At 57.5% G+C, this 27,159-nt stretch overlaps 2 protein-coding genes and 1 long non-coding RNA gene across 3 annotated transcripts in view; 2 read left to right on the plus strand and 1 right to left on the minus strand.

The window, feature by feature from the left end:
* NHEJ1 (non-homologous end joining factor 1) overlaps positions 1-630 on the plus strand; it is a 44,739-nt gene extending 44,109 nt beyond the window's left edge. Inside the window, 1 exon segment of the mRNA XM_032693384.1 lies at positions 170-630. Coding sequence (XP_032549275.1) covers positions 170-250 — 81 coding nt within the window. The 3' untranslated portion in view covers positions 251-630.
* Positions 631-5,658: 5,028 nt separating this feature from the next.
* On the plus strand, positions 5,659-17,736 carry IHH (Indian hedgehog signaling molecule). The gene is made up of 3 exons (XM_032693383.1): positions 5,659-5,961; positions 11,210-11,471; positions 14,524-17,736. The coding sequence occupies exons 1-3, from the start codon at positions 5,659-5,661 to the stop codon at positions 15,180-15,182; spliced, it is 1,224 nt and encodes a 407-aa protein (XP_032549274.1). The 3' UTR covers positions 15,183-17,736.
* LOC116789484 lies at positions 16,520-19,370 on the minus strand. The gene is made up of 3 exons (XR_004358047.1): positions 19,242-19,370; positions 18,622-18,693; positions 16,520-16,747 (listed from the first exon to the last, which is right to left on the minus strand). It is a non-coding gene; the product is annotated as an uncharacterized LOC116789484 (long non-coding RNA).
* Positions 19,371-27,159: the final 7,789 nt, after the last annotated feature.

Below are 27,159 nucleotides of genomic sequence, written 5' to 3' on the forward strand. Positions count from 1 at the left end.
TTAGCCTATCCTACCCATGTGCCCTGACTGGTGAGTGTGTGATTGCACATGTGTGTGGTTTGCATTCCCACAACAAGGATGTCACTGCTTGCACACACGCACCCATCCTGCATGACCCCTGACATTGCCTTCTGAGGGGGCACTGACTCTACCTTCTCTTTACTTGTAGCCACCCTGCTCCCCAGCTCAGAAGCCTCGGCTGTCTACAGCCAAGGCCAAGCCAAAGAAGGCAAAGGGGCTCTTCAGCTGAATGGTTTCTGCCACCCCTCCCTGATGGTCTCTGCTCCCCCCAGCATCCAAGAAAGGGAGTGCGGGACACCCATGCATCCTCTACCTCTTCTCCTGCATCTCCTGGTGAACCCTGTGCAAGGTCATGGTCCCCTCCCAAGGTGCCTCCAGCTGAGGAGATGGAGCTCCTTTCTTCAAGAGTGCCTCTGAAAACAGCTTTTCTTCCCTGGTGCAGAGCTTGCCCAGGCTTCTTCTCATGGCAAAGCCAGTGCTGGACCTTGGGGAAATGGGAGGGATGCTGCCAGTGGGTGTGGGACAGCCAGGGCTCTGGCAGAGCTGTAGGATTTGACTGCTGTCATGTGGGTTTTCAATAAAGGGCTGTGCCTGGCTGTGTCCCTCTCCTGCTCTGTCCCACCAGGCCTATAGTGTCCGGGAAGGGGTGCAACCCCTGGTGCTGCTGGGTCCTCCTCAGTCTGGTCCTGCTGTCCCAGGGGCTTGCAGCAGCTCTGGACAGAGAGGAGATGGCAGCAACTCATTGGTGTGGTGTGTGACGGCAGCTCCCAGACATGCTGTTCCTCACCCTGAGCAGCAGTATGTGGATTGGGGCATGCACAAGAGGACACCCAGGTCATGGGTGCACAGTATGCTGAGAGGGCTGGAGCCCATGTTCTCCTTGTCCTACACCATGTGCTGGTGTCTGGAGCCAAGTGAACCCCTTGCAGCAGCAGGCTGGCAAAGGCAGCAGACACCTCCACCACAGTTACTGGGCAGATGATATGGGCCTCCAAAGAGCAGGAGACCAAAACACTAACACACTGAATCCTTCCAGGCCTGGGGGCAGCCCTGGAGCAAATTACAGATGCTCCCTGGACACAAAGCACCACCTCCGCCCCTTCACAGCCAACCCATCCATCCATCTATCCAATAACTCCTGCTCTCTTCTTCTAGCCCTTGTGTCCACATGCTTCCTTTGGGACTGGGACCTCATTCCTGTGCCCAAGTGAGGTCCTAAAACAGCAGGCAGAAAGCCAGGCAACAGGCAGGCTGCAGCCCTTGGTGCTGCTCTCCTGGGGCAGGGACCTGTGCCCCCAGGTGCCCTGCTCCCTGGGGCTGGGCCAGCTGCAATCATGCTGCCTGTTCTCCTGGTCAGCAAGGGGGAAACAAAAACATCCGGAGCAGCCCCTGTGTCTTATGGAAGGGGAATGAAAGGGCCTTTGCTGGACCACAGCCAATCAGCCACAGAGCAAGTGCAAACGGTTGCTTTTTATATTTCCTCTCTAAGGGAGCAGCATGCAGGGCAGAGTGGGTGGTGAGGAGAAGCCATGGGGTGGGGAGCTTGTACCAACAGCCGTAACTACATATCCTGCATTCTCCCGTCTGCAAGCATCTTACCTTGGCAGCTTTAGGTCTGCCTCCTGGGCACTTTTCCCCAGGGAGAGTCCTGCTACTAGCTGAGGGGGTATGACTGGGGCAGCAGGAGCTTAACTGCTCTCTGTTTCATGTCTGCTGTCACCAAGTTGTCCCCTGGTGCAACCTCTGATCAATTCATGTGGGCTCTGTCTCCTGGCCCAGGAGCTGCTCTGTTGCAAACCAGGTCCCTCGGGTCCCTGCTGGTTCTGGGATTCATGCTGTTCCCCCATGCATGCCAGCACATTCAGGAGGAGGATTTATTACCCCAGTAAGGACATCTCACTTGTCTGTCCTCTTTGGGCCTGAGGAGACATCATGGGAAAGGGGCAGAGGGGACACATTCCCAACCCGGCTGTACCAGTGACTGGTGGACTCTATAGAGGGGGAGCAGGTGGTGCAAACCATCACCTGCACCCCTGGGTCATCCCAGATACCAGCTGCACCCAGACTGTGTCTCTGCTTCTCCCTGGGGTGCTCAACTCAGGGGAGCCAGTGCCAGGGATACTTCGGGAATGTTGCTCATGAGCCCTGTTCTGCTGCACAGTAAGTCTCTGTGGGGTGTCCTGCAGCCTGTGCTCATGGATGGATGAGCACCCCAGTGGGCATCAGGTGGGTGTAAAGACCTACTGCAGGGACAGATCCTGTTCCATTTACCCTGCTCCCAAGGCAAGGGAAGGTGGGGATGCAGGAGAAATGGATGGGGGATAAATAAAAACAGGAGAGTGAAGACAGCAGGAAAAAGAGCTTTGCCAATGCCCCCCAGAGAACCACAGGGACCCTGGCCCCCAAGACTCCAGCATGGGGCCACTGGTGCCTCCCTGGCCCAGGTTGTCGCCAGCTCTGGGGAATGCCACTACTCATTGTCCCATCCTGTCCCGCTGGGGTCTCCTTCCCTGTCCCCAGCCCCTCCTCCCTGGAGCCGGCTGGATTTGAGCTCCCGACACACATTAAAGGCCACAAGTTCGGCCTTGGCCTCCATAAATTTGATTCCATAAATATTAGTTTTCGCAGGGTTTAATGAAGCCGTTATGCCGGGCACGGCCCAGCACCCCGACCCGTGCCCTTAATAAGGGCTCTGTGGCCTCGATTAAAGGGACCTTTCAATCGCTGTCAAGTATTTTTAGAAAAGGAAAAGAAAAAAAAAAGGGAGAGAGAGAGGAAGAGAGAGAGGGAGAGAGAGAGAGAAGAAGACGACCAAGGCAGCGAATAGGGAGAGGAAAATCTCAAACCCGTCCAGTGCAAAAATAGAGAAATAGCACCACCTAGACTGCTTGGCCCTGCTCCGCCACCCGTTCCTCCTGCGCAGCGCCCAGCTCCGGGCAGCCCTGGGAGCCCAGCAAGGGGTATGTGGGATGCTACACTCCCGGTTGGGGCAGGGAGAGTGGGATGCAGTGGTGGAGAAAGCTGAGGTGCAGAGGAAAGAACAACTGGTACACAGTTGGAATGCAGGCAGGAGCAGTGTGTGGTGGCCAGGCATCCCAGTGGTGCCTGAGAGTGGCTGAGTGTTGTGGGAGATGCTGTGCAATGCAGGGATGGATGCTGCATCTCTCCTCACCTCCACTAGAAGGTAATTCCTCCCTGTGACCTAGTGCTGCAGCAGCAAGCGTCCCTTCCCACTGGTTGCCTGAGCAGGAATCTCACTCCCCAAGCAAAATTCTCTCTTTACCCACTGGTTATCTGCCCCGTTCCAGCCTGCAGCCACCTCCCCACCCATCCAGCTCTGGCTGCTCTGTCATGCCTGGGGCACCTATCCCAAGTGGCCCCATGTGCCAGTGGGCTTTGCCTGGCAGGGACACTGACTGACATTGGGAATGCTGCATGGAGAGATGGTGAGCTCTGCACCCTGCAACAGGGCACTGTCACTGCTTGGCCAGAACCAATGCAGGATGCCGGGGCCCCTGCACGGGTAGGAGTTGCTGGCAAACTCAACTCCCAGTCTTTCACCCTGGATCTCCATGGGATATAAATGCTCTTACCAGTGAGGGCAGGGCTAGGCTGCTTGCTGTGAGCCTGGAGCTGCTGGGAGGGGGACAGAGGTGTGTGATATGCATGCTGCATGCTGGCAGGTTGCAGAGGTTATTTGGAGGTCTGGGTTTGGGTCATTGGCAACCCGATGGGGAACTTGTCCCTGGGGAAGTGCCCCAGCCTCCAGATGAAGCGCTATCCCAGATGATCCTGCTCCACAGTCCCGGGTGATGAGCAAAGTGAGAAGCTGAGCTTATTCCTTTCGCTGGGAGTACAAACAACTCTGGAGGATCCTGTAGACCTAGTCCAGGGTCCACAGGGTCTGATTTTCCTGTGCCAGTGATGCACAGAGAGCTGTGTCCCTTCTGCAGCCCTTAGAAGCCAAAGGCAGGGATGGAGAATGGTGCTGTGGCATGTCTCCTCTGCTCTTTATGCTAATGCCATTAGGATGCTCCACTGAAAGGATCAGCTGAAGAGATGTAGAAGTGAGGTGGCCTGAGGCTGCTGGCCAGACACTCTTGCTCCATCATGTGTAGGAGCAGTGGGACATCTGCACCCCACCATCCCGCACAGTGGCAGGAAATCACAGAGGCTCTGGGCACTGGTTTTGGGTACCTAGTATGAAAACCTGCTGGAATGTTGCTACTGAGTATGAAAACCTGATGGAGACATCTCTGGCCAGCTGCACTTTGCTGCAGCTCCTGTAGAGGAAATGGTCTACTGGGGCCACTGGACAGCAGCATCCCAAGCCTGTGGGTGCTGCTGGATCCCCAGCCTGCATCTCTCTTGCCCAGGTTGATTGGTCCTGCTAAGATGAGCAAAGCCCTGCAGCCGGAGCTGGATATCTGGCTGGGCTACTCCAGCCTGGTCACTGCATATCCCTATGAGTGACCTGTGTCCTGTGCCCCCTGAAGAGCTGGCGAGGGGACATCTCTGAGAGAGTTGTGTGCACGGGGGCATCCCAAGGCACTGCCTCACCTGGGAAGATCCTAGAGAGCCAGAAGGGGTGCAAGCGGAGCTGTGCAGGACCCCTCCCCGGCACGCAGCTGGGGGAGAACCGGGGGGGCCCTGCAAACCCTCGCTCCTGAAATCAGGGTGTTATATTTACTTTCCCCTTTTGGCAGCTAGAAGGGGAAGCCCATCCCAGCCCCTCATTGTTGTCTCAGCGAGTTAATCAGATGCCATAATCCTGTTGTGGAAATATCGGGCCTCCCTGGAAACAATGGGGAGCGAGAATATTGTGGTTAAATTTCAACCAGCTGCCTCCCTGCTCTGTTTGATCCCCGCCCGCAGGCCCAGGCCCCTGGCGAGCAGGCGGCGCAGCGGGGGCCGGAGCCCCGGGGGTGCCACCCCGCGCCCACTCCACCGCGAGGGAGCCCCCGCGGGTCGCACCGCGAAGGGGGGTGAAGGGTGTGCAGCGGCCCGGGCGCGTCTCGGGGCGGCAGCGGGGCTGCCCCGGGGGGCAGGTGTCTGCGGGCACTACCGACGGGGTGGGCTGCGGGGCTCGGCAGGGGGGAGGAGGCTGCGGGCGGCCCGGGGCAGGTTCCACGGGGAGGAGGAGAGAGAGGGAGGGCTCTGGGAGGCTGGGACACGGGCAGGGTGCGGTCCTGGCGGTTCCCGGTCCCGGATCTCTTCAATTTCCCCTCTCACTCCTGCCCGGGGAGCGGAGGCAGCGGCGGCTCCGGCTCCGGCTCCAGCCCCGCCGCGCTGACCGCCGAGGCGCAAACCGCGGAGGGCTCCGGCAGCGCCGAGCCCCGCGCCCCGCGCCCCGCAAGCGGCCGCTCGCCTGCCAAAACAAACGGCCCTTCGCTATTTATTGCCGCCGCCGAGCCACAGCAGCTCAGAGCGGGCCGACGCCAGCCCGCCGCACCGGGCAGCCGGAGCGCACCCGCGCCGGGCAGCCGCCGCGCCCCGCCGTCGCCGGCACCGGCACCTGCCCGCCGGCTGCGCGCCGCATGGGGAGCCCCGGGGCGGGCGGCGGGAGCGACGGCCGAGCCTAGCGGGGAACCCGGAGCCGCCGGTGCCCCGGGCCGCCCCGGGGCCGCCGGGCGCGCCATGAAGCCGGCGCGGCTGCTGCTGCTGCTGAGCGGGTGCGCGCTGCTACTGGCGCCGGCCGTGCGCGGCTGCGGGCCGGGCAGGGTGGTGGGCAGCCGCCGCCGCCCGCCCCGCAAGCTCATCCCGCTCGCCTACAAGCAGTTCAGCCCCAACGTCCCTGAGAAGACGCTGGGGGCCAGCGGCCGCTACGAGGGCAAGATCGCGCGTAACTCGGAGCGCTTCAAGGAGCTCACGCCCAACTACAACCCCGACATCATCTTCAAGGACGAGGAGAATACCGGCGCCGACCGGCTTATGACCCAGGTACGGCCCCACCGCCGCCCGCTTCTACCCCCGCGCCGGGCATCTGCGGGCACCGGGGCTGCTCTGGAGCGCCCTACTCCCCACTATCCCGGGCAGTGCGACCAGCAGCACCCGGCGCTGCGGCTTTCCCGTCCTGCCCTGGGTATCCCGATGCCCGGCCCGGGCTGCCGGCGGTGCAAAGAGTGCATCTTCCTTCGCCGGGCGCTGCAAAGCTCTGTCCCTTCGGTTGCGCTGTGCGCGTCGGACAGCACGCTGCGCCCTGGTACGGCATCACCCTGCTCCCGGAGCCGGCAGCACCCTGTCCTCCCAGATGGCAGCAGCTTTCCCCACTGCCCCACGGAGCCTGTGGCACCTGTATCTGGCTGCACCCCGAGGCCCAGAGCCCTTGTGCCTCACGAGCTGGTAGCACCCTGCAATGGTGCCTCTTAACCCATGTCCCACTGGCTCCCGAGCTAGCAGCACCCTGCCCTCCAAACTGGCATCAGCCTGTCCTGGTGCCCCTGAACTATGCCACACTGCCCCAGATCCAGCAGCATCCTCCCACATCCCCCCAATCCAGCAGAGCTGTGCCGTGCTGTTCCCTGGTTGGGCAGTGCCCTGACCCGCTGCACCCATCCTACCCTTGCCCCTCTGCTCTGCCTACCCACTGGCAGAGCAGGCAGCCTGCCTGTTGGATCCGAGGGACAGAGCAGAGCCTGGTGTGTTGGCAGGGAGGAGAGTAGGCTCCAGGAGTGCTCTTGCTGACCTTGTCCCCAGTCTGACACCGATGCAGTGCCCCCTCTTTCTGCATGGCTCGGGTGGGATGGTGAAGGGTGCTTGATGGGGACTATTTGCTGCACTCAGGGATGGGGACAACCTGTTACTACAGTCAGCTTAGAAGTGCCCTGGGCCAGCGGGAAGGAGGTGGGGGGGGGGATGACACAGAGGACAGCAGAAAAGGGAGGGTGATGCTGGACGAAGGTTACTCCATGTTTTAATATTGCCAAGAGAATGCCTGAGGGTTTCAGGAATGCAGATAAGGAGCCACACGGCCTTGCTAAGAAACCTGGCCACCAGCTTCAGCACTGGGTTACAGCCCGAGTGAGCTCCTGGTGAAAGTGGGGGGGAGCTGGTGCTGCCCCTCTGACCACTGCACTCTCCAGTCAGGGGCTGGTGAGTGAGTGTGGGTGGCTGTGATGGCAGGCACTGAGAAAGGCTCTGACTGGGGTTTCTGACTGGGGTTTCTGACTGTTGATAACATTGGGAGGAGAAGCTGCTTGCGTGCTGGCTTGACATCTCTGCAACTCTGTGTGTTCTGGAAGCAGGTCCCTTAGGGCAGGGACCATGGTCCAGGGTGGTTCTCAGGCTGAGGACTGTAGCAGAGGATCCCCTGAAAGGCATCACCAAGACTGGGGAGTTGCACAAGTTGTGGCTGCTGGTGACTGGAGCCCTAGGTTTAGGCTGGAATCTGCCTCCTCTAGGGAACAGCTTTAAGGATATTTGAGGAAGCAGTGAGCTCCTCTGGTCCATGCATCAGGGAAGTAGGTGCCATCATATTGCTTGAGTTGGAGGCAGGAGAGTGTTTCTGTCTCTGTTGTCCTGAGAGTGCTCCCACCACCTGCTCTAACCCAGCCAGTGCCTCTCGGTGCCCTTGGGAGAGGGAGAGTTCCATGTGCCACCTACCAGCCTAACATTTCCCACTCTACTGCTACATTGCTGGTAGAGTACCTGGAAACTCCCTGGTCTTCTTGCAGTGCCCAGATGAGGGTTCTTATTTCAGCAGGGTCCCTGGCCACCACACATCCATGCCCAGATGGGTACCACTGTGCCTTGGGCAGCTCTACAGGGAATTGTTCCCCTTGCTGTAGAGATAGCATGATTTCTAGTAGCTTGCTACCATTCCCACAGCCCTTTGGGCTTGTCCTATGGCCCCTGACTGTGGGATATACCCCCAGACATGGGAACTCTGGCTCTGGTACCATGTCCTGTGTTGCTATGGGTTGGAAAAGGCCATTGACCCAACTCCTTGTCCCTTCCCCCAGTGCACTGGCTTTTACTGCTGTTGACTCACTTCAAACCTGTTTTCTTTCCCCAAGTCCAAGGGTCTGGGTGTCCCAGGCAGCCGGAAGATGCCGCCTGCTTAGAGGAGTGGGTAGTGCTGCTCTCTGCTCGCCTTTCCTTTATCGTTTCATCTTCCTCAAGAATTCCAGTGTGTTTGCTCTCGCTGGTCCCACTCGGAGGTGCTGAGATAAGGCTGGAGGCAGAGCATGCCTCACCTCTCCCCAGCAGCCTGGCCCAGGAATGTCTTGGGTCCCCTGCCCCCATGGAGTCCCAACCCTAAGCCTCTCCCTACCCTAACCATCACTCCTTGCAGCCACTGTTTGCCCAACTGACATGGAGACCATGGTACCAGACCTTGCAGTGGTGAAGACTTTCTCATGGAGACCTTGGAATAGGACTTTTGGCTTCCTTTGGGAGAAACCTCACTTGAGGAGGAGATGCTAGTAGGACCCCTCTTCTCCTGGCCAGGCTCTGGACATGGGGAAAGCTGTGACCAAGCACACTCCATTCACAACACCTCTGCTGAGACTGTGGTCACACCTGAGTGTCCTGCATACCTCCCCTGAGATGATCCTGAGGTCCCTTCTGGCCGCGCCCCATCTTGGAGCTCTGCTGTTCCTTCCAGACCTGCTGCCTTCTCTAAAGAGGTTTGGCTTGCCCCACAGGACATAGTTCTATCCCCAGTCTGAACTCGAGAAGGGAGATGCAAAGGTTGGGCCATGGGTAGAACTTCTCTGCTCAGCCCAGCCCAACATCTCCAGGGTCTTCACTATGATATGTATGGGACAGCAGAACCACCAGCTCAGCGTGGTCATATGGGGCTCCATTCTACATGTGACCTGGTGATGCCCCGTCATCTGCACCACTGCAGGGACAAGCTGTGTCCTCCCTGCAGCCACCATCAAACACAGACCCTGTGGACGGCCCATACTTATGGGTTTCTTGGTCCCTGCCTACCTGTCTATGCCGGCAGCAGAGCTTCTGGGTAGGCAGTGCCCATCCCTACCTGCTTCTTGCTGCCCATGCCTGCTCCCTGACCATTGCTGCCTGCTCCTTGCCCACCTCTGTACATCCCCATCCTTTGTTGTCTTCTCTCTGCCTCCTGTGCCTGCTCCCTGCCCATCCCCACCTGCTCACCCTTGCCTATCATTGCTTGCTCCCTACTTATTTTTGCTCATCCCTGCCTGGTCCCTCCTTATGGTTGCTTCTTCCTCACCCATCGATGACCCTTCCTTGTCCACTGCTGCCCTGCCAACCCGTGCCTGTTCCCCACCCGTTACTACCTGCTCCGTCCCCGACCTGCCTGTGCCTGCCTGGTCCTTGTCCATTGGTTCTTGTTCCCTGCCCGTCCCTGCCGGTCCCTGCCCGCGCTCTGACACCTGCTGGCCACCAATGGCACCGGCAGAGCCGGGGACAGGGTGCTCCGGGGCTCTGCCTGACGCTGTCCCTGCTTAGGGGAAAAGGCTTGGAGGGTCTCCGTGTTTCTTTGAGGGCAGAGTGCCCCTCGAGGACAGAAGGGCTGGCAGTGAGGGCAGGAGGGGTGCCCAGAGTGGGGTGCTGGCGCGGGAGTGGCAAGGGGATGCCTGAGTGATGGCTGGAGGATGCAGGGGGGCATTGCATTGCCTCCAATGCTGAACCCCCATACTGCGGGGTCTCGGTGGGGGTGGGGGCTTTGGGAGCAGCTTGTGCCATGTGCCAAGTGGCACCACGGTGGTGCTGGATGGGGACAAAAGTCACTCCCTCCCTCTTCCTCCTCCCCTCACCTAGCAAACTGTTTGTCCAGCACCTTCCTGGCTTATCTCCCCACACCCAGGGAGCCGTGGGATGACGGCAGATCTCATGTGGGGCAAAGGCCTGCCTGGCACTGCCCTTCCCAGGGCCCAGACCCTGCCAAGTGCAAACGGGTTTCCCCAAGAGCAGCAGCACCCACCTTCCTGGAATGAGAGCAGATGCTTGGGGATAGGTACTCCCTACATTTTTGGGAGTGCAGCTCCCTGCAGAAGCAGTGCTGGGCCATTTTTGAGCCCAGGGATGTAGCCTGCATCAAGTTTTAAAGCTGTGGCTCACACTTGCTGTGGCTGTCTCAATGACCCATGACATACCGTGGTGGGGAGTCCCAGTACTGAGTTGGGCATCATGCAAAAATGTCCCCAGGTGTGGCTGTTTTTTAAGCTACTGTCCAGTCATTTCATTTAATGCTTCCCAGAACTGGCCTTGTGCATGATAATGAATGCTCTGTCCTTTGCCTTGATTTTATGGGACTCTTCAGGACCTCACAACATCTCCTTTCCAGGCTGCACAGCCCTAGTCTGTTCAGCTGGGTTTCTGTAGAAGCTCCCATATTGCTTTTCCTACACTTTTTCTATGTCTCCTCCATCCCTTTAGCAGCAGGACAAGGGACCGGGAGTGGGGGCTGTACTTATGCAAGTCAAGCAGACAGTTTTGGACCCTCCCTGACCTTCAGGTGCAGCTGGGGGATGTGGAGCAGTGCAGAATGAGGCTGGGAGGACTGCAGGACGGGCATTTGGGACTGGCATCCCTCTGCTTGCTGGGGAGCATCACCACAGGGGGATGAGGCAGGGCATTTACCTTGCTTGTGTGGCCTCTCTGAGCACCAGGTCTGGTGCTTTTAAGATCTGCTACTGTTCCTCAGCCCAGGCTTTTCACTCCTCTTGTGGTGGGTGGAGGTGAAGGGGGCTTCACTCCACATCCTTTCTACTCCAGCACAACAGAGCTCTTGAGCAGTTCTGGCACTACCCATGTGAGCAGAGGACAAAACTGTGAGGTTGCCCAGTGCTGTGTCCTTGTTACTCAGTACTTGAGGAGTCGTACCAAGCAGAGCTGTTCTGAGGACTGGGCAAGTTGTTTTATTTGTGCCTGGGGATAGTGCTAGGGACCCTGGGCCATCTTCCCAGCTAGGAGGCAACAGGACTGAAGCTCCTGCGTCCTCCTCCTTTCCCAATGGGAACCCCTGGTGTGGTGCACACCTCTCTGCCAAACGGTGGTATCAGGCACTGCAGGGAGTCTGGAGGGCATGGGATAGACAAGGCACCTCATGTTCTCAGATCTTACTCTGCTGGACCAGCCCCAAATGGGCCTGAGGGCCCAAAGAGGCTTAATGGAAACATAGTGGGATACAACCTGCCAACCAGGCAGCTAACCCCTCTCTCTAAAAAGCTTTTACTGACTCTGTCCCTCTGCCCTGCAGCGCTGCAAGGACCGCTTGAACTCCCTGGCCATCTCTGTCATGAATCAGTGGCCAGGGGTGAAGCTGAGGGTGACGGAAGGCTGGGATGAGGATGGGCACCACTCAGAGGAGTCGCTGCATTACGAGGGCCGAGCTGTGGACATCACAACCTCAGACAGAGACCGCAACAAGTACGGCATGCTGGCTCGCCTGGCTGTGGAGGCTGGCTTTGACTGGGTCTACTACGAGTCCAAAGCACACATCCACTGCTCTGTCAAGTCAGGTAAGACAGGGGTAGGGGGCAGTGAGCAGGGCCAGGGGCCAGACCCCCTCTTGCAGCATGCCTGGGGATCTTGGCTGGCTGGGTGAGGTGCTCCTGCAGGGGGTGCTGGCTCTTGCAACCTGATTTCCCTATCTAGGGCAGACAGTCAGGTGGGGAGTGAGTCACACACCTGTGGCCAGCAGTGCCATAGGGCAAATTCCCCATCTGGCTCCCAAAGACCTATATCCTGACCCACTCTCTCTACTCCCCTCCTTTTCTCGGCCCACATCCCCTTCTCCTCAGCTTGTCTGCCCAGTCTGCCCATCACATCTGTCTCCATGCCTCCGCCCTTGCAGTTCCTTAGTGCCCATGCTCAGCTTTATTCAGCCCTGCCCTCCTCCACTGCTGCCTGCTCTCGAGCTTCTGCTGTCACAGCAGCATCTGTCCAGCCTTGCCTAGCCAGGGAGGGGGTCAGAGACACCCAGACAGGAATAGGCCAGAGTGCCCTGGGATCAACTTTTCACTGTGCAGCAGCATCTGCAGAGGGGAGCAGAGCTGGGTGGTGCTGTGAGGGGCGCTATCGTCGCTGGTGGCTTTTGCTTCCCTCCGTGCGGTGCATGGGGGGCAAGGAGGGAGCTGCTTTCAGCTGCCCGTGGCCAGGAGGGGATTGCGTAGGGTGCAAGGTCCCCCCAGCCCGGGCAGAAGCAGCCCTGCCCGGGATGCTGCGCTCGCCGGAGCGGCCTCGCTGGCTGCGGGCTGCAGAGGGCAGCAGCGCCCCGCGCACGGCACCGGCCACCGCCGAGAGGGGGCCGTCCTACTGCCCGTGTCGCGACAAGCTGGGGAGGGCTCTGCCTGTGCGGGGGCTTACGTGGACACAGAGGCAGCCTCGGCGGCTGCATGCACAGCCCCCCGTGCCGCAGAGCCGTGCCTGCACGCGGAGCCCTTGCACACGCAGGCACAGAGGGCTGTGCCAGCACACGCACGCCCACACCCGTGCCCGCGTTCCCGTGTGCCACACGCCGTACCGCGGCGGTGCCGGGGCTGGTGCGCCGATGCTGCTCCGCGCCTCTTGTCCCCGGGCTCGGCTCCCACCGCACTCTGCCTATCCTACTGCCCTAGCCCGCAGCCAGCGGCTCGACACCCCCAGACGTCAGCCTGGCCCCCCGCGCTGACCGCTCCCCCGTGCTGATGCCAGGACGGGCACAACACCAGCCGGCGATGGAAGTGGGGCGACCGCGCCATGGAGAGGGAGTGATGCGCCCCCGAAGAAGAGGGACAAAACGTGGGCGAAGGACCAGGGCTCCCGTGCCCCGTGGCACCCTGTGGAGCTGACCAGAGGAGTGGGGCCAGGCTCTGAAGCAAAGACAATGACCCCGGAGCCTTGGGGCTGGCCAGAGGAGTGTGGCTGTGCCCCTGGAGAAGGACAGAGGCTCTTGAATCCTGGGATGTCCCCCCGGATCAACCAAAGAGGGATGCCATGACCCAAGCATGCCCCCAAGACTGAGGCCCTGAAGGGCTTCTAGAGGCTGGTCATATTCAGCAGCTCCTCAGGGCTCTGGGTCCCCCATATTTATCCCCAAGGCCTGGGGAACCCAAGGGTGCATTGCGGAGGCTGTGGGGTACACATCCTGATCCCCCCATAACTGTGTGCAGAGGGCAGCCGGGCTGCCTCTGCCTCTTAGTAAATGGCTTTTATTTTTGTATGGATGGCCACATGACCTATTGTATTGTATTGTGTCTCCTCGGGTCCTCCTCTGCACCCGCATACCCCTCCATGCCCAGCACCTATGCCCTCCACTTCTGCCAGATGCGCCTCTCACCCTTCTGCAACCCCTCCCCACAGCTCTGCTGCCTGCCACGGGATGCAGGGTGCAGGATTTGGGACCTGGCCTTCCAGGCAAGGACAAGACACCTCATCTGAGCAATAAAAGGATTCTGTCCCAGAGATGGATGCTTCTCTTCATGGGCCTGGGGGCTGGGATGTGGCTCTGCCCAAAGCTGGGGAGTGATGGGGGCAGTGCCACTGGGGTCGGAACACTCAGGGATTAGATGAGGGTGTTGGGACAGGGTCCTGAGAAGGGCTTAGAACTCAAGGATGGAACTGTGCAGGGCTAGAGCAGGACCTTAAGGTGAGATGCCACTGACAGATGGTGGGAGGGCATAATATAGACACTAAGATGGGGGTTGCTGGGACTTGAGGGAACAGGGCAGCTGGCGTAGATAATTACCATTTCTTGGGAAACCAGGGTTACCCTGCTAAGTGCCAGGATGGGCCCCTTGTGACGCTTGGTGACTTGCTGCATCTTTTCATCTGGGGAAGGGTAGGACCTCTGTGCCACCATCCCAGAAGACAAGCCCCAGAGAGTTTGGGTCCTTTACCCTGTGGCAGGGAAGCCCTGCCCAGGAGGCTGGTGACTTTTGCCTGATAATGGCCACAGGTTGTGACAACTCCCTGCAATCTAGAGAAGGGGGATTGGCTGGCATAAGTGGTGCAGGGTTGAGCAGGTGGTAGAAGGAGCAGGGCTGCAGCATGGAGTGGTGCTGCAGTGCTGGGGAAGGACACTGCATCCTGCACTGTTCCTTGTAGCAGCCTCCCAGGTGGTACTCAGGACCAGCACTGCAAGGAACGGAGGTGCTGTGTGTATGCAGACTGAGACCACACACTTTGCTCCTCAGCCTGCCACTGCTCAGGGCTCTGCCACTGCTTTTTCAAGCTTCAGGTGCCCTCTGGCACTGACTGTCTTGCACATTTGGAGCTGTGGTTGTGCCCCGTTCCCCCTGCTAGGTTGGTTTTGGGACCTAGCTCTTTAGAGCAGATCCAATGCCCTGGTACCATGCTGGAGCCCCCAAGTGTCACCTCAAGTGACATGGTGGCTGGGGACTAGGTGCCTAGGAGGGCTGGATTGGTGACTGGGGGTGTGTAGGGGACACACTTACATTTGTGATGCCAGGACAGGGTTATCCCTGGGTGGGCAAAGCTGGGCAGCCTGGGAAGGTGTCCATGCCTTGGGGAAGGGTGATGCCGAGGGTCTGGCTAATGGGTAATCCTCCTGTCCTCTCTCTCCCTGCGCAGAGCACTCGGCCGCTGCGAAGACAGGGGGCTGCTTTCCTGGGAGGGCACTGGCAACGCTGGAGGACGGTGCCCAGACGCCACTGTGGGCACTGCGGCCGGGCCAGCGAGTGCTGGCAATGGACGGGGCGGGCAGGCCCACCTACAGTGACTTCTTGGCTTTCCTGGACAAGGAGCCCCGTGCCCTCACCACCTTCCATGTCATCGAGACGCAGGAGCCACCCCGGCGCCTGGTCCTGACGCCCACCCACCTGCTCTTTGTGGCGGAGAACGCTTCAGCACCCACCGCCCACTTCCGCCCCATCTTTGCCAGCCTTGTGCGCCCTGGACATTTCGTGCTGGTGGCAGCAGGGGGAGGCTTGCAGCCTGCCAAAGTGGTGGGGGTGCGGGACCGAAGGGACGTGGGAGCCTATGCCCCACTGACACGCCATGGGACACTGGTGGTGGACGGTGTGGTGGCCTCCTGCTTCGCCCTGGTGCAGGAGCAACAGCTGGCGCAGCTGGCCTTCTGGCCACTCCGGCTCTACCACAGCCTGGTGGGGTGGCCAGGGGCACAGGGGGATGGTGTGCACTGGTACTCAGGGCTGCTCTACCGCCTGGGCAGGCTGCTCCTACCCCCCGACAGCTTCCACCCACTGGGGGTACCCCGGGCGGAGAGCTGAGGGTGCACCACAGCTGCGGCCAGCACTGCTGGTGGAGGTGGTGGCTGCAGGGTGACCTGGATGCCCATGGGGAGCTGCCTCCAGCCCTGCCTACTTGGGGTACAGCCACCTCCTGGTCAGGGGGCACTGAGGCTCCCCAGCTTGCCTACTCCATGCCCAGTACCCCCTCCCCTCCTGTTCCTGGGGGCAGGGGGGAGGCATGAAGGGTTTCCCCTGGGACATGGGGATGCCCCAGCTGGATCCACATGCTGCTATGGTTGTGTGTGTGTGTGTGTGTATGAGATGTGTGTGTGCATGGGCTGAATTAGCTAATGATGGAGGTCTGATCAAGGAGTGGGGGCTGGAAGAGGAGTGAGCCGTGGCTGCTCCTCCGGGACTCCCAGACTGTCTACACCCTGTGGGGAGGCTTTGGGAGAGGGGCCTTGGGCCCCTTTGCTAGGCAACCTGGGTGGGAGGGCAGGCAATGCTGTTTCCACCTCTGGGACATGGTAGATAGGAAGACGGTGGTCCAGGTACTGGGACAGCTCTGGCGTGAAAGCTCTGTCTTGGTGACACAAGTGCCACTGGAGTGATAGACTGGGGAGTGGGATGTCAAACTCTGCGCAAAGTGAGCACTGTAGCCACCCAGTTGGTCATGCCCACGGGGCTCCTGTGACAGCATGGAGGGCTCTGGCTGCGAAGAGGGGGCTGCTGAGGCAAGCACATGGGCAGGAGGGTGCAAGTGTCAGCCGGATATGGGCACACACTAGTAGGAGTAGGGGTGGGGAGAGCAAGGGCTGCAGCCCCAGTCTGCTGGAGCCTGGGGAAAGAAAGCGGCAGGGAAGAAAGCGGTCCCTCCCTTGCCTTCCCAGCATCCTGCTCTGAGCTGGCTTAGCCCAAAAGCCTGTCCCACTGCAAAGCTAAAAAACTCCTCAAGCTTCAGACCCTACCTAGCCTGACCTCCACAACCCACCAGTACCCCAAAGCCTCAGGGTAACTCATTGCTGCTCACCCACTCCTGGGACCTGCAGGGAGTTAGAGCTGTGGCCACAGTTCCCCCCCTCCAAATCCCAGCTGGAGCCTCAGTCTCCCCTAGCTCCACATTAGCAAAGGTGAGAGGGCTGAGGGGGACTCTGACCCACATTCCCCCTGCAGCATCACGCATCTTTATTTATTTATCTGCTCTTTGTATGTACCATAGAGGCAGCGTGGGCGCATGCAGGCTGAGATGGGAGTGGTGGGGGGAAGGCTGTTTGGTTGGGGGGGTATTTTTTTTTTAAACAAAAAGCAGAAATTATTTAAAGATTATTTTAAAGCACAGCTTTTTTGGTGATTGTTGTCCAAGACGAAGTGAGGGAGTGCGAGCATGGCCGACAGCAGGTGTATTTTTGTCTCTTCACTGGATGTACCTTTCCTTGTTAGGGACATGGCCCAATAAATCCATCATCTCCCAGGCGGGAGCTCTGAGCTCTGGTGTGGAGAGGGCAGGCAGAGATCAGGGATGCTTAATGCGCCCATCGTAGCTGGAGGCTGTGGGTTTGACCCAGGGTACATGGGACCAAACTGTTATTGAGGCCACCTGGAAACTAGGGCAAGAGGGGCAGGATGTAATAGGTATGGCCAATGCAGGACTACCAGGACACCTCTCCATCCCAGTTTGGACCCATCACCCCAGCACCCATCCGTGCTGGGACACCTTTCCCCGCCATTCCTATCACCACTACACCCATCAACCCAGTCCTACCAGAGAAGATGGACCCCATACCCTGTAGACAGGGTTTCCAATGTCGCTAGTGCTAGTCACTGCTGACTGTCCCCTAACCCTCTGTCAGCCCTCTCACCCCTCTACCACATCCCCATGCCAGCAGAAGGGAAGATCACCAGCCAGCACCCCACAGTGTATCCCCATACCTGTCCCACCCACACACCCTTCTGTGCACCCCCTGCTCCATCTCCAAGCTGCCCTGCCTTGGTATCTTGGGTGGGGCTGGGAGCGAGGTCCCCTCAGGGCTTTCCCTGGACCCCACAGCATGGTAAGTGCTAAGCAATTCCACAGCAGGCTGTCAGTGAGGGCCCTCATCACCATGGCTAATTTAAGGGCACTGTGAGGCGGCTTAGCTAATTTAATTAGGTTCTTATTACAGAGAAGGACAAATTGGTCCCCATGGGGGCCATGGGGTCAAGCTTTTGAGAGGCACTTTATGGAGTGAAATTTCAATCAAGTTGTTGTCGCAGACAGGGGGAGCTGGAGGCAGAGGATTCATAAGGAGAGGATATGCTCTTTGGGAGGCCTGGTGGTGGTGTGGGGCAATCATCTCCATGCTCCAGTGAGCGTGTCAGAAGAACTCTGCCGCATTAGGAGGATGCTGCAGGTATATGGGGGGCTCCTTTGGAGTGGAGGCAGGAAAAAGTGGGGCAGGAAAAGCTCCTGGCTCTCAGCTGGCCCCAAGGCAGCAAGAGGAAGAGTGGGACACCCTTAAGTAAGATTCTGCAGTCTTTCTGAGGCTCCATTAACTCCCCCACAGCCCCATAACCCCCCATGGTGAGGATGTTGAGGGTAAAATGATGTCCAGCTGATAGACAAGACATATGGGGGTCTCTTCCTTGCCTGGATGTCCTCCCCTCTCTTGTCAGTCAGCCCCAGGAGAGCCAGGACAGCCTGGGGGCTGCCCCACTGCTCGTGGGCACCTGAAGCAGCCCCATCTCCCAGCATGCCAGTTCTGGGCAGGTCCCAGCACCACCAACCATCCCAGCTGGGCAGTGATGGATGGCGATGCTGGTGGGTGGCCGGCAGAAGGGCCGGGCTGGAGAGTCCAACAATGGATGTCTCTCCATCAATTTGTCCTCATTACCATGTGAATGGTGGGCAGGATGGAGAGGAAGGGCATGTGGCCCAGGAGAAACCCCCCACATGCTCCCATCTGGGGTAGCATGTCCCCCCTTCCCATCCCTCCAACCCTGTCTGAGCATGTTAAACCATCTTCAACACCCCTCGGGCCTCTAATTCAGGAGAAGAGAGGTACCGCCCTCTATTCAGAGCCTTGAAAAGGCTACAGAGTCCGGCGCTGTTAACAAGGGGGGACACGGTCCCCGTCCCCGCCTCTCCCGTCTGTCCCTTGCCCCACGGCCTTCTGCTGTGGCAGCACAAGCCAAACCCGCTCCCAGCTCCAGGCTGGAATGCTAAGCGCCGGGATCCCGGCAAAGGAGCAGCAGGGAGGCATTGGGGCTTGAAGAGCGGGAGCTGAGTGCCCTAAGTACATCCCCTGTTTGTGGCAGTTTTAGGCAGCACAGGCAGGGAGAGAGCAGAGTGGGATCCTGTGGGTCTTCAAGGCCAAACCTGCCCCTCCGGGCATGGCAGTGGTATGTCTCCAACGTCCCTGAGCTCTGGGTCCAACCAGGTCCCCATGGCCTGGGCAGTGATGATGATGGGAGATGGGGGGTCACCCTGAAATATTTGTACCTGCAGGCATCAGTACAGCAGGTTGCAGGGATCCTTCTTCCGGCGAGGCCACACCAACCCATAGCTGCTTCCCTAAAAGCCCAGAAGAAGCTGCTCAGCCCTGCACACTGCCCGCCAGCAGGTGTCCGCAGAGGGAGCTGGTACCAGCTTCCCACTCTCACTTGCATTAGCGTAATTAAACTTAATGGCTTTTTGGAGCGCTGCTGCTCCAGGAGCAGAGGCAGGACCCTGTTCTCTGCAGCTTTGTTGTGGGTGGTGTCCCAGTGCCCTGTCCTCGAGCCCACGGAAGCTCCAGGAAGGTGTGTAGTGTGTGCTCTGGAACCCATCCTGCACAGCGAAATCCTCCCCCAGCTTCTGCCCCTCTGTCAACTGTGGCACCCATGCGGGGACAATCCTGGGGACATCCCCACATTGCAAGTCTGCAGAGCCCCTCTGCCTCTGTGTGGCAGCTCCTCACGGGCAGGGATGAAGGTGTTTTAGCCTCTGGGAGCCAACCACAGCCAGCTGTGCCTGTATGGACACCTTGGACAAACAGACACACGCATCCATCCCCTACACATACCTTTATCCCCTGAACAGACACCTGCCCATGACCTCACTAGTTGAGCCTGAACACCTACCAGCTCTCAGAATCACCATCCAGCCCCCCAAATTACTCCCTTTCCACTCTATATCCTTTATATCCCAGGAGCACTCAGGTGTCCCTGCGTCCCTGATCTCTGTTCCCTCCAGGGACAGTCAGGGGGACATGTACATGGCCCATTGTGACAGCACAGACACTGTGAAGATGGAAGGACATGGGCACCCCATGGCAGTGCCCGTCTCTCCAGCCATACCCACCCCACATCTCCGGGGTGCAGAGAGCACCCTGGACCCACGGAGTGGGCTGACATCTCCCCTCATCCAGGGTGAGCCCTGTTGACCCTCCTGCTGGAGGGGCACCCTTAGCTCCCTCTCCCACAATGTAGGGTACAGAGCTAACACACCAAAGCCCACCTTTCCCTTCCCATACACCCTCCCCAGTCATCAGGACCCACTCAGCACCCACTGTGGGTCCCCACTACAGGGTAGGCAGAGCTGGGCATGATGCCAGTAGTCCCCCACCTTCCAAACGAGTGAGAAGCAGGCAGAGGCAGCTGGGGACCATGCAGGGGGCCTGGCACCAGGCATCAGTCGTTACCTCATACACTATCCCAGTATGAGATGGGGGGCTCCCAGCACCACAAGAGCAGCCAGCAGGATACACTCACAGGAGAAACCCCACAGCCATCCAGCACTGACTGACACTGGCTGTGTGGTGCCCCAGGGGGAGTCAGGATGGGGGGTGTATGAGTATGCATCCACACGCAGGGAATGAGTAAGAATCTAATCAGAGTCCTTTTCCTTAATAAATCATTCGTCTTAATCCAACGCCCTCCCTCCTGCTCTAATAACTCCCAGCGCTGGGCCCCACAGCCACAACAATGCAGCTAATGGAACGATTTATTTTCATAATGGTCCTAGTGGGGAGAAGGGGTGGCCGGGGTGGGGCAGCATGCTCTGGGGCAGGAGTTTCTAATTAGTGAATGAAACTTGATGTAAGGCTGGAGGAAGATGGATGCGCTTCCTGACAAGAGGCCTTTCAGCTCATCAAAGCGCCCGATCAGGGAGGTAAATTAAATTATTTCTAATTCTTCACTAACCTCCAGGGAGTCACTCTTCCACCAGCAAAGGTGGGTCCATTCCTGAAATGAAGAGGCACTTGAAGGACTGAGGTTAGGTAGAAGGGACTGGTGGAAGGGATGGCGAAGACAAGATGGGATGGAGTGGGACAGTGGAGCAGGACATGCCATTGACTTTGCTGGAAGACCAGGGAGAGAACAAGTGGTGATGGAGGGGAGAGTTGCAAATGGCCAATAAACAAACAACTCCAGGGACTAATGACTAATTTGTTGCAAGTTATCCATCCATGCCTGCCACATAACTAGACCCAGAGCAGGGCTGAAACTCAGCTAGTGCTGGGATGGAGCAGAGCAGCCCAGCAACAAGGAAATGGCATTCCAGCCCTCAGGGAATTTGATGAGGGACAGCACTTGGTTTTGAAGGAGTAACTAATTCTGAAGTAGGCAAAGGGTCCAGCACAGTGGAATGCTTCAGCAAAGGCCCTTGTTCTCATGACTTTGTATGATTTAAGGTCAACACCAGTGATGTCAATGCTTGTGGCGTAAAGCTGTTCTTGAGATGCCCAGTGATTTTTTTAAGCACCTAGCTCCTGGAATCCTGTGATGGAGACTTGTTTTACAGAGAACAAATGCACTCTCTCCTAGCTCTCCCTCTTTCAGAGGAACTTTCAAGTATAAACCTGCCACTAGCCCAGATGTCCCCAGTACGAGAAGTGCAAAGAGGAAGGCTCAGTGCTGCGGCTGAAATCAGCCCCTGACTCTACCTGGAGCAGGGAGCTACCCTGGAAGCACTCAGGGTTGCCCCACAGCTCCACTCCCTGCAGTGCCAAGGAAGCACATTCACGGACAGCAGGCAGGTTCCTGAGGGTCTTTCCATATGAAATCATGGACTGCATTTCCTGCAAGATCTGCTCTCCTAACCATCCTCAGCACTGCCAAGCAGTTGTGATTGGAGCACAGCCTGGGAAGGGAAATAGGGGGATTAGAGGGGCTGTGTCTTACTGCGAGGGGTTGGGGAGGCATGACGGGACCAGGGCCCTGCAGCAGTGCGTGGTTTGCTGCAGGCTGGGGAGCACAGTCCCCTCCCCACGGCTGAGCTAGGTAGAGCTGGGGCAGGCGCAGAGCTGGCTGTGCTGACCCAACACTCCAGGAATTTAATTTGTTTAATATATTCCCTGGGAAAGAAGAAAATAAATAAGTGGCACCTTGCATGCCCCCATGTCTCACTCTCGCAACGGAGGTGTCAGCTTAACGAGCCGAAGCCCTCAGCCTGATTAACCAGCCGCTGCTCCCGCTAATAGGGAGCCGCCGAGCAGCGTGATTGATGTACACAGAGCATTAGCCCCCCCAGCCTGGTGCTGGACTGCCGGGCGGGGGCACTGTACCCACCCCAGACCCCTTGCTCCTGCCCTCCATGCACAGGTCCAGGTCAAGGGCATGTCAAAGGCTTTCTCTTCCTCTGGGGCAGATCATCGTGCCCCACTGCTCTAGAGCGTAGACAGTGCCTGGGGAGATGGAGCTGGGGCTGCTTTTGCCTCTGGAGACAGGGACACGCTGGTGACTTCCCACGAGCTGCAGGTCTGTGTGGCACCTTCTCAAACTAGGGGCTGAGGGCCAAAGTTGTGCAGGGGTTCTGTGCTGAGCTCTAGGTCTCAGCCACATTGTCACACTATCCCCCATGGGCTGGGGCAGGGACACTTGGGGACACTGAGGCACAGGGATGTGCTAGTTGTGGTGGTGACAATCCAGGGGGAGCCCACGAGTCTTGGTAGCTCCTTCAAGGCTTCAATCCAGCAAGCCCTTATCACACTACCAGGAAAAGATACTTCACCTTGTCCCATCCACTCCTCACTCACTCTTCTGCAGTCCTGCTTGCCTGTCCCTTCATCTGCCCCCTCCCCTTACTGAAGTGTCCCTGAGTCTCACTGCAGAGACGTCACTGGCTCCCACCATTCCTGTCCCAATGCATCACTACCCCCTGCCCCCACCCTGGGAAAGGGTTAATCAGCAGCCAGGGAGACAGGGTAATAAATAGCCGTTATCTTGGTAATGAGCGGACATTAATTAGAGCCCAAGGTCTTGGGAGGAGCAGCTGATTTATCCTGTCACCCTGGGAGCAGGTTAGGAGCTGACTCCATGGAAAGGCCATTACCAGGGAAGAGGTGAGGCTGTGTTGCTGGGGTGGAGTGTGTGTGTCCCACCCTTTCACCCCCAGAGCCCAGATCTGACTCTATTCCCTCACAGGGAGAAACTCTGGCCTTGGGACAAGACCCAGTAAAGCCAAAACAGAAGGTCCTGGAGTTGACAGGAAAAAGCAGGGCTGGGAAATCCCCCTCTGTGCCCAGCGATAGCGGTGCCAGGGGGAAGGCGAGCCTGGCTGTGCCAGAGATGTGTGGCACAGGACACAATGTGCTGGAGTGGTGTGCTGGGCAAGGGCTGGGGGAGTGGGGGCATGAGGAAGCAGCAGGAGGGATGGTGTGCATTCAATCACTTCCCTGCTTTCCTGCATGACTCCTGTGCTGAACTATAGGAGATGCTGGCTGTTTAGCCTCTCTCCACAAAAGCCAAGGCCTGGGGTGAGGACAGGACAGATACTGATGATGAGCCAAGGTGCTCCCTCATTTGGAGGCAGTAGGATGAAGGAGATCTCTGTGTGGGTCCTGTGGGCTCATGGTGTTTCAGGATCAGGTATTTCAGAGTGGTCAGGGACTAACAGGACTGGAAATGAAGCAGTCATACCCTTAGTTCTTCTGAGAAATAGATGAGTGACTGGGTGTCTCCGTTCCTCCAGTGAATATGTTTACAAGGCAACAAGCCCTCTGTCTCCACACTCACTGCAGTGCATTGCTGAATCCAGGAAGACAACAGCTAACAGAAGGGAGCCTTAGGGCATCCCTTGCCTGTCCACTGCAGCCCTACCATGGCTGATCCTACACGATGCTGGTACCCCAGCCCTCAACAGTGTGCTGGGGTATGCCAGAGCTGCCCTGGCTGTTTCTGCCGGGGGAGGCACCCTCCCTTCCCTGCCAGCCTTCCCGTGCTGGTTTACTATCCCCCTGCTCCAGGGTGGGAGCTGTTAACACATTTTTCTGCTCAGCCTTGCCATGTCCCATCAGAGATGAGGCTGCTTATTTGAGAAATTGCTTGGCTAAATAAACAGCTGCCCAGAAATCCCTGCAGGAGGCTGTCTGGAAGGGACTGAGCCATGTTTGCTTTGCCTGTTAACCCCTTCACTGGGGGCCAGTACCTGGGGCTCCACACAGAGGGAAGGGTGACAGTTGGGTAAGGTGAGAAGGGGGCATGGGATTTCTGCCTTCCAGGACAGATCCCTGCCTGTTGGACCAAGCAGCTGATGTGCCAGGATGAAGAAGGTGTCAAGAGCCTGTGGCTGGCTCAGAAGTCTCCACAGTGGGCAGGAGCAGGCCGACCCATGTGAGAGGGAATGCAGGCAGGGACACAGCATGGCAGTGACTGAGCACAGTACTCTGGAAGCAGGCAGGGAGGTTGCTTCATTGACTTTGCCGTCACCATCAGAGCAGGGGGAGTCCCCTAAAGACAGATGAGGAACCCCTATGAGCATTTTTGCAGACAGCTGCTCTGTGTGGATGCCTCTGCCAGTGTTTCTGTAGAGGGCACAGCCACCAAGCAACCTGGGACCTCAGGGCTGGCTGTGCCAGGTCTGACACAGGCTGGGCTCAGCTCCCATCGCTACAGGGCTGATTAAGACCTATTATCTGGTTGGTTAACAGCCGCAGGCCATGCACAGGTGACTTCAACTGTTCATTTAGCCACAAATCATCACTGGGCTGGCAGTTTATTTACCTTCCCCACCAGCCTCCTGTGGCTTCCCAGACTCCAGAGATAGTGGATGGCCTGGCTGTGAGGGGCAGGGGAAGGGCAACATCCTCCCGTGGGCAATAGTCAGAGTCAGGGTTCCTGCAAAACCTGGGACAGCCCAAACTGCAGTAGACCAGCGGCTGTAACACCCAGCACTTCTTACCAGGGGCTCAGCCTGCTCTGGGATAAGAGAGGGATGCTTCTACAGCCCCTCTCATGGGCGAAGAGCTGGGAAAACACTTGAGCAGGCTTATATCCTGTGTCTCCAGCATCCATGGTGCCTCTAGGCTGTATTTCTCCACTAGCTGGCTACAGACTTTGGAGTGGTGCAAGATGACTTGAGGCACCAGGGCCACAGCAGCAAGATCTCTGTTTCCTTAGACATGCTTTAAACAAGGTTGTTGCACTGTAGGTTTCTTACAGAGAAGTAATTTCTAAACATGGAAAGCTCTGGGAACTGTGACCTGGTGACTAGTTAATGCTTAGAAAATGGGTACAGCCATCCTGGGGACAGGGAGATCTTTCAAGGCTTAAAAGCTTAAATGACCTGAGTAGAAATTAGGGTGCCTGTCACCTCTCTGTGACAGGCTATGCACTGGTTCCTGCACAGTCTCTATGTCAAAGGCAACTTCTATTGACTCAGGGCAGGGGGTGACCCAAAGCTGCCAGAAGGACCTGATGCTAAATTGTGCATCTAGGAATGGCCAAAATGAGAGGTTAGGTGAAAATCAAGACACCCCAGCATGGGTCACGTCATATCTGATATCTGGAAGGAAGACTCGATTCTGGGAAAATGGAAGTCTGGTCCCAGTCGGAAATTATTTTATTAGGGTATGGATTTTCCTCGGCACCCTTGGCTTTGATCTTGGGGCAGTTTGATTTGCTGAGGGACGTTATGTTGCTTCCCAAGGTGATACCGAGGAAGTAGTGAGGCTGTAAAACTGAACTGTGCTCCCAAATACTACTTGTGACCCCCATGGCTTGTTTTTGAGGGCTCAGATACTGCTGGCGACAGATTGGGGAAGTATGTGAAGTGCTGTAAGTAGTGTTGTGGGGCTCTAAAGCTGCTGAAAACTTAACGTGCACCAGAGCTGGGTGTCTTTGGTGGCCATGTGAGTGTTTGCTCTTCTAATTTTACTCCTGCTGTTTGACCTCACATGGATGGGAGTCTCAATGGAAACAATCCATATGAGGCTATGGACACAGCGAAGAGCTCCAGTTGTCTAAACAGGCACCTTCCCATCAGCAACAAAAGGCTTTGCAGGGCTTACGTGTACCTGCATGGATGCTGCTGTGACTGCTGCTTTCAGGTGACTGAAGGAAGACTGAGCTCTGAATGCCCACAAAATCCAGAAAATCCCCCCAAAATACCTGGGCGAATTAAAGACTCCCAGGAAGCTCTGGGCTGTGTGAACACTCACAGTGCTGCCCATTGTCCAGCAAGGGATACTGTGATCAGTCCCCCAGAGAGGTGAGGGAGCTGGGGAACCTTGCTGCTCTCTGTGCAGCAAGGACCTGTTGCTGTTTTATGCTTGTTGGACTGAATAGTCTAAGTGGTTAAAAGCAGAGGCATCTTTAGAGCACACTGAACATGAGGTGCATCAGGTAGGGGACAAATGGAGATGTTGACAGGATGGGCTTGAGCCAGTAAAGGACGAGGAGATGAGAAAAGCACCCTGATTGGTTCAGGGCTTTGAGCCGGTCCATCTAGCTGCATATGGGGCTCAGAAGATCTGTCCTGGATGTGCCCAAGATCTCCCACAGCAGCAAGGTAGTGTGCGCTGGCCAGTTTCACAGACCTTGGGAGGGCTCTGCTACCATGGGGTGAGCAGAGGAGGCCATGGGGTAACAGCACATGGTGAGCTGTGGTGGAACTGGGAGAAATATGGTGCTGACTGGGAACATCCTGCATTAAACTCCACCTCATCCTGAATGGGGTTGTTTCTTAGAACAGCTTCTCTCCATAGTGCTCTGAACCCTCAGGCTGGGGGAATGATCTGTATCTCTGGCTGGTATCTTGGGGTCTGCCACTCGTGGCTGATGTTCAAGGTTGCCTTAGACCTTCCTATGAAGGAAGGATGCTGGGCAGAGGTAAGGGGCCAGGCCGTAGTCATGTTCACTTACTACAGTCCTCAGATCTAGTTAGCAAACAGGTGAGCTGTCACCAGAGGATCTGATGGATGGCGAAGAGAGTTCCCTCCTTCCTGAGGCGGGAAATGAAGCTAATCAGACCTTGGACACCTTAATCCAGCTCTGATCTGATTAATGACCCTGAAGACTGTGAACTCATCAGCACCCTGGCATCTATCACTACCTTGCATCCTGCCCCTTCTGCTGTCCACCACCCAGCCCGGCTCTCCTGTTCACAACCCTGGACTCTGCCCTGCATGGCATGGGCTGTGTGCCACCTGCTCCAGTCCTGGACAATCCTCTTGCAGGGTTCCAGTGTCTAGTCCAAATGTCTTCACTTGGAGAAGGGAATTCCTTCCATCATTTTCCTACATTTCTTATTGGGATTTTTCTTTATTTCCACCCAGGTTTTTGGCTGTGTCAGCAAAGATTTCTTGCTTGTGCAATTCAAAGGCTGCAGCTTTGTTGGTTGTACTTGCATAACCCCAGGATGGGCTGCTGATCCTTGAGGGAGTTGCTTGTCTTTGGAAAGCCTCCTTGGGTAGTGCACGGGACTTCCATGAGGACAGTAAGGCTGTGACCCAGACCCTTCATTCAAGCTACAGTGGGTACAGTCACAAACAGTCTCAGGGCTTGGCAGGGGTTACCTGGGCTCTCCTGGACTTGCTACCTGCCTGTTACCCCATGGTTGTCACTGAGATGGTGATTTCTCTGTTGTGCCCCAGTCTTTGCCCTGGATCTCAAGGTATGTTCCCTGCGCAGAGCTAACAAGCCACTGCAATCCCAGAATCAGTCCTGAGGGCTCAGATAAAAAAATGATGGCTTCCCCCTTGTCACTGTCACCAGTGCAGGCTACTGCCCTGCAGTGGAAGAGTTCTACTTCCACTGTGATCTCTGTTCCCTGGATACT

This window comes from Chiroxiphia lanceolata, chromosome 7 (genome assembly GCF_009829145.1).
Source record: "Chiroxiphia lanceolata isolate bChiLan1 chromosome 7, bChiLan1.pri, whole genome shotgun sequence".
Classification (NCBI taxonomy): domain Eukaryota; kingdom Metazoa; phylum Chordata; class Aves; order Passeriformes; family Pipridae; genus Chiroxiphia; species Chiroxiphia lanceolata.

What these genes read in the sequence shown, in the direction of transcription:
- IHH (XM_032693383.1), top strand. Translation starts at nt 5,659, where the DNA reads ATGAAGCCGGCGCGGCTGCTGCTGCTGCTGAGCGGGTGCGCGCTGCTA. An exon ending in CCGACCGGCTTATGACCCAG is followed by an intron (nt 5,962 to 11,209) that starts GTACGGCCCCAC and finishes TCTGCCCTGCAG; the next exon opens with CGCTGCAAGGACCGCTTGAA. An exon ending in CCACTGCTCTGTCAAGTCAG is followed by an intron (nt 11,472 to 14,523) that starts GTAAGACAGGGG and finishes CTCCCTGCGCAG; the next exon opens with AGCACTCGGCCGCTGCGAAG.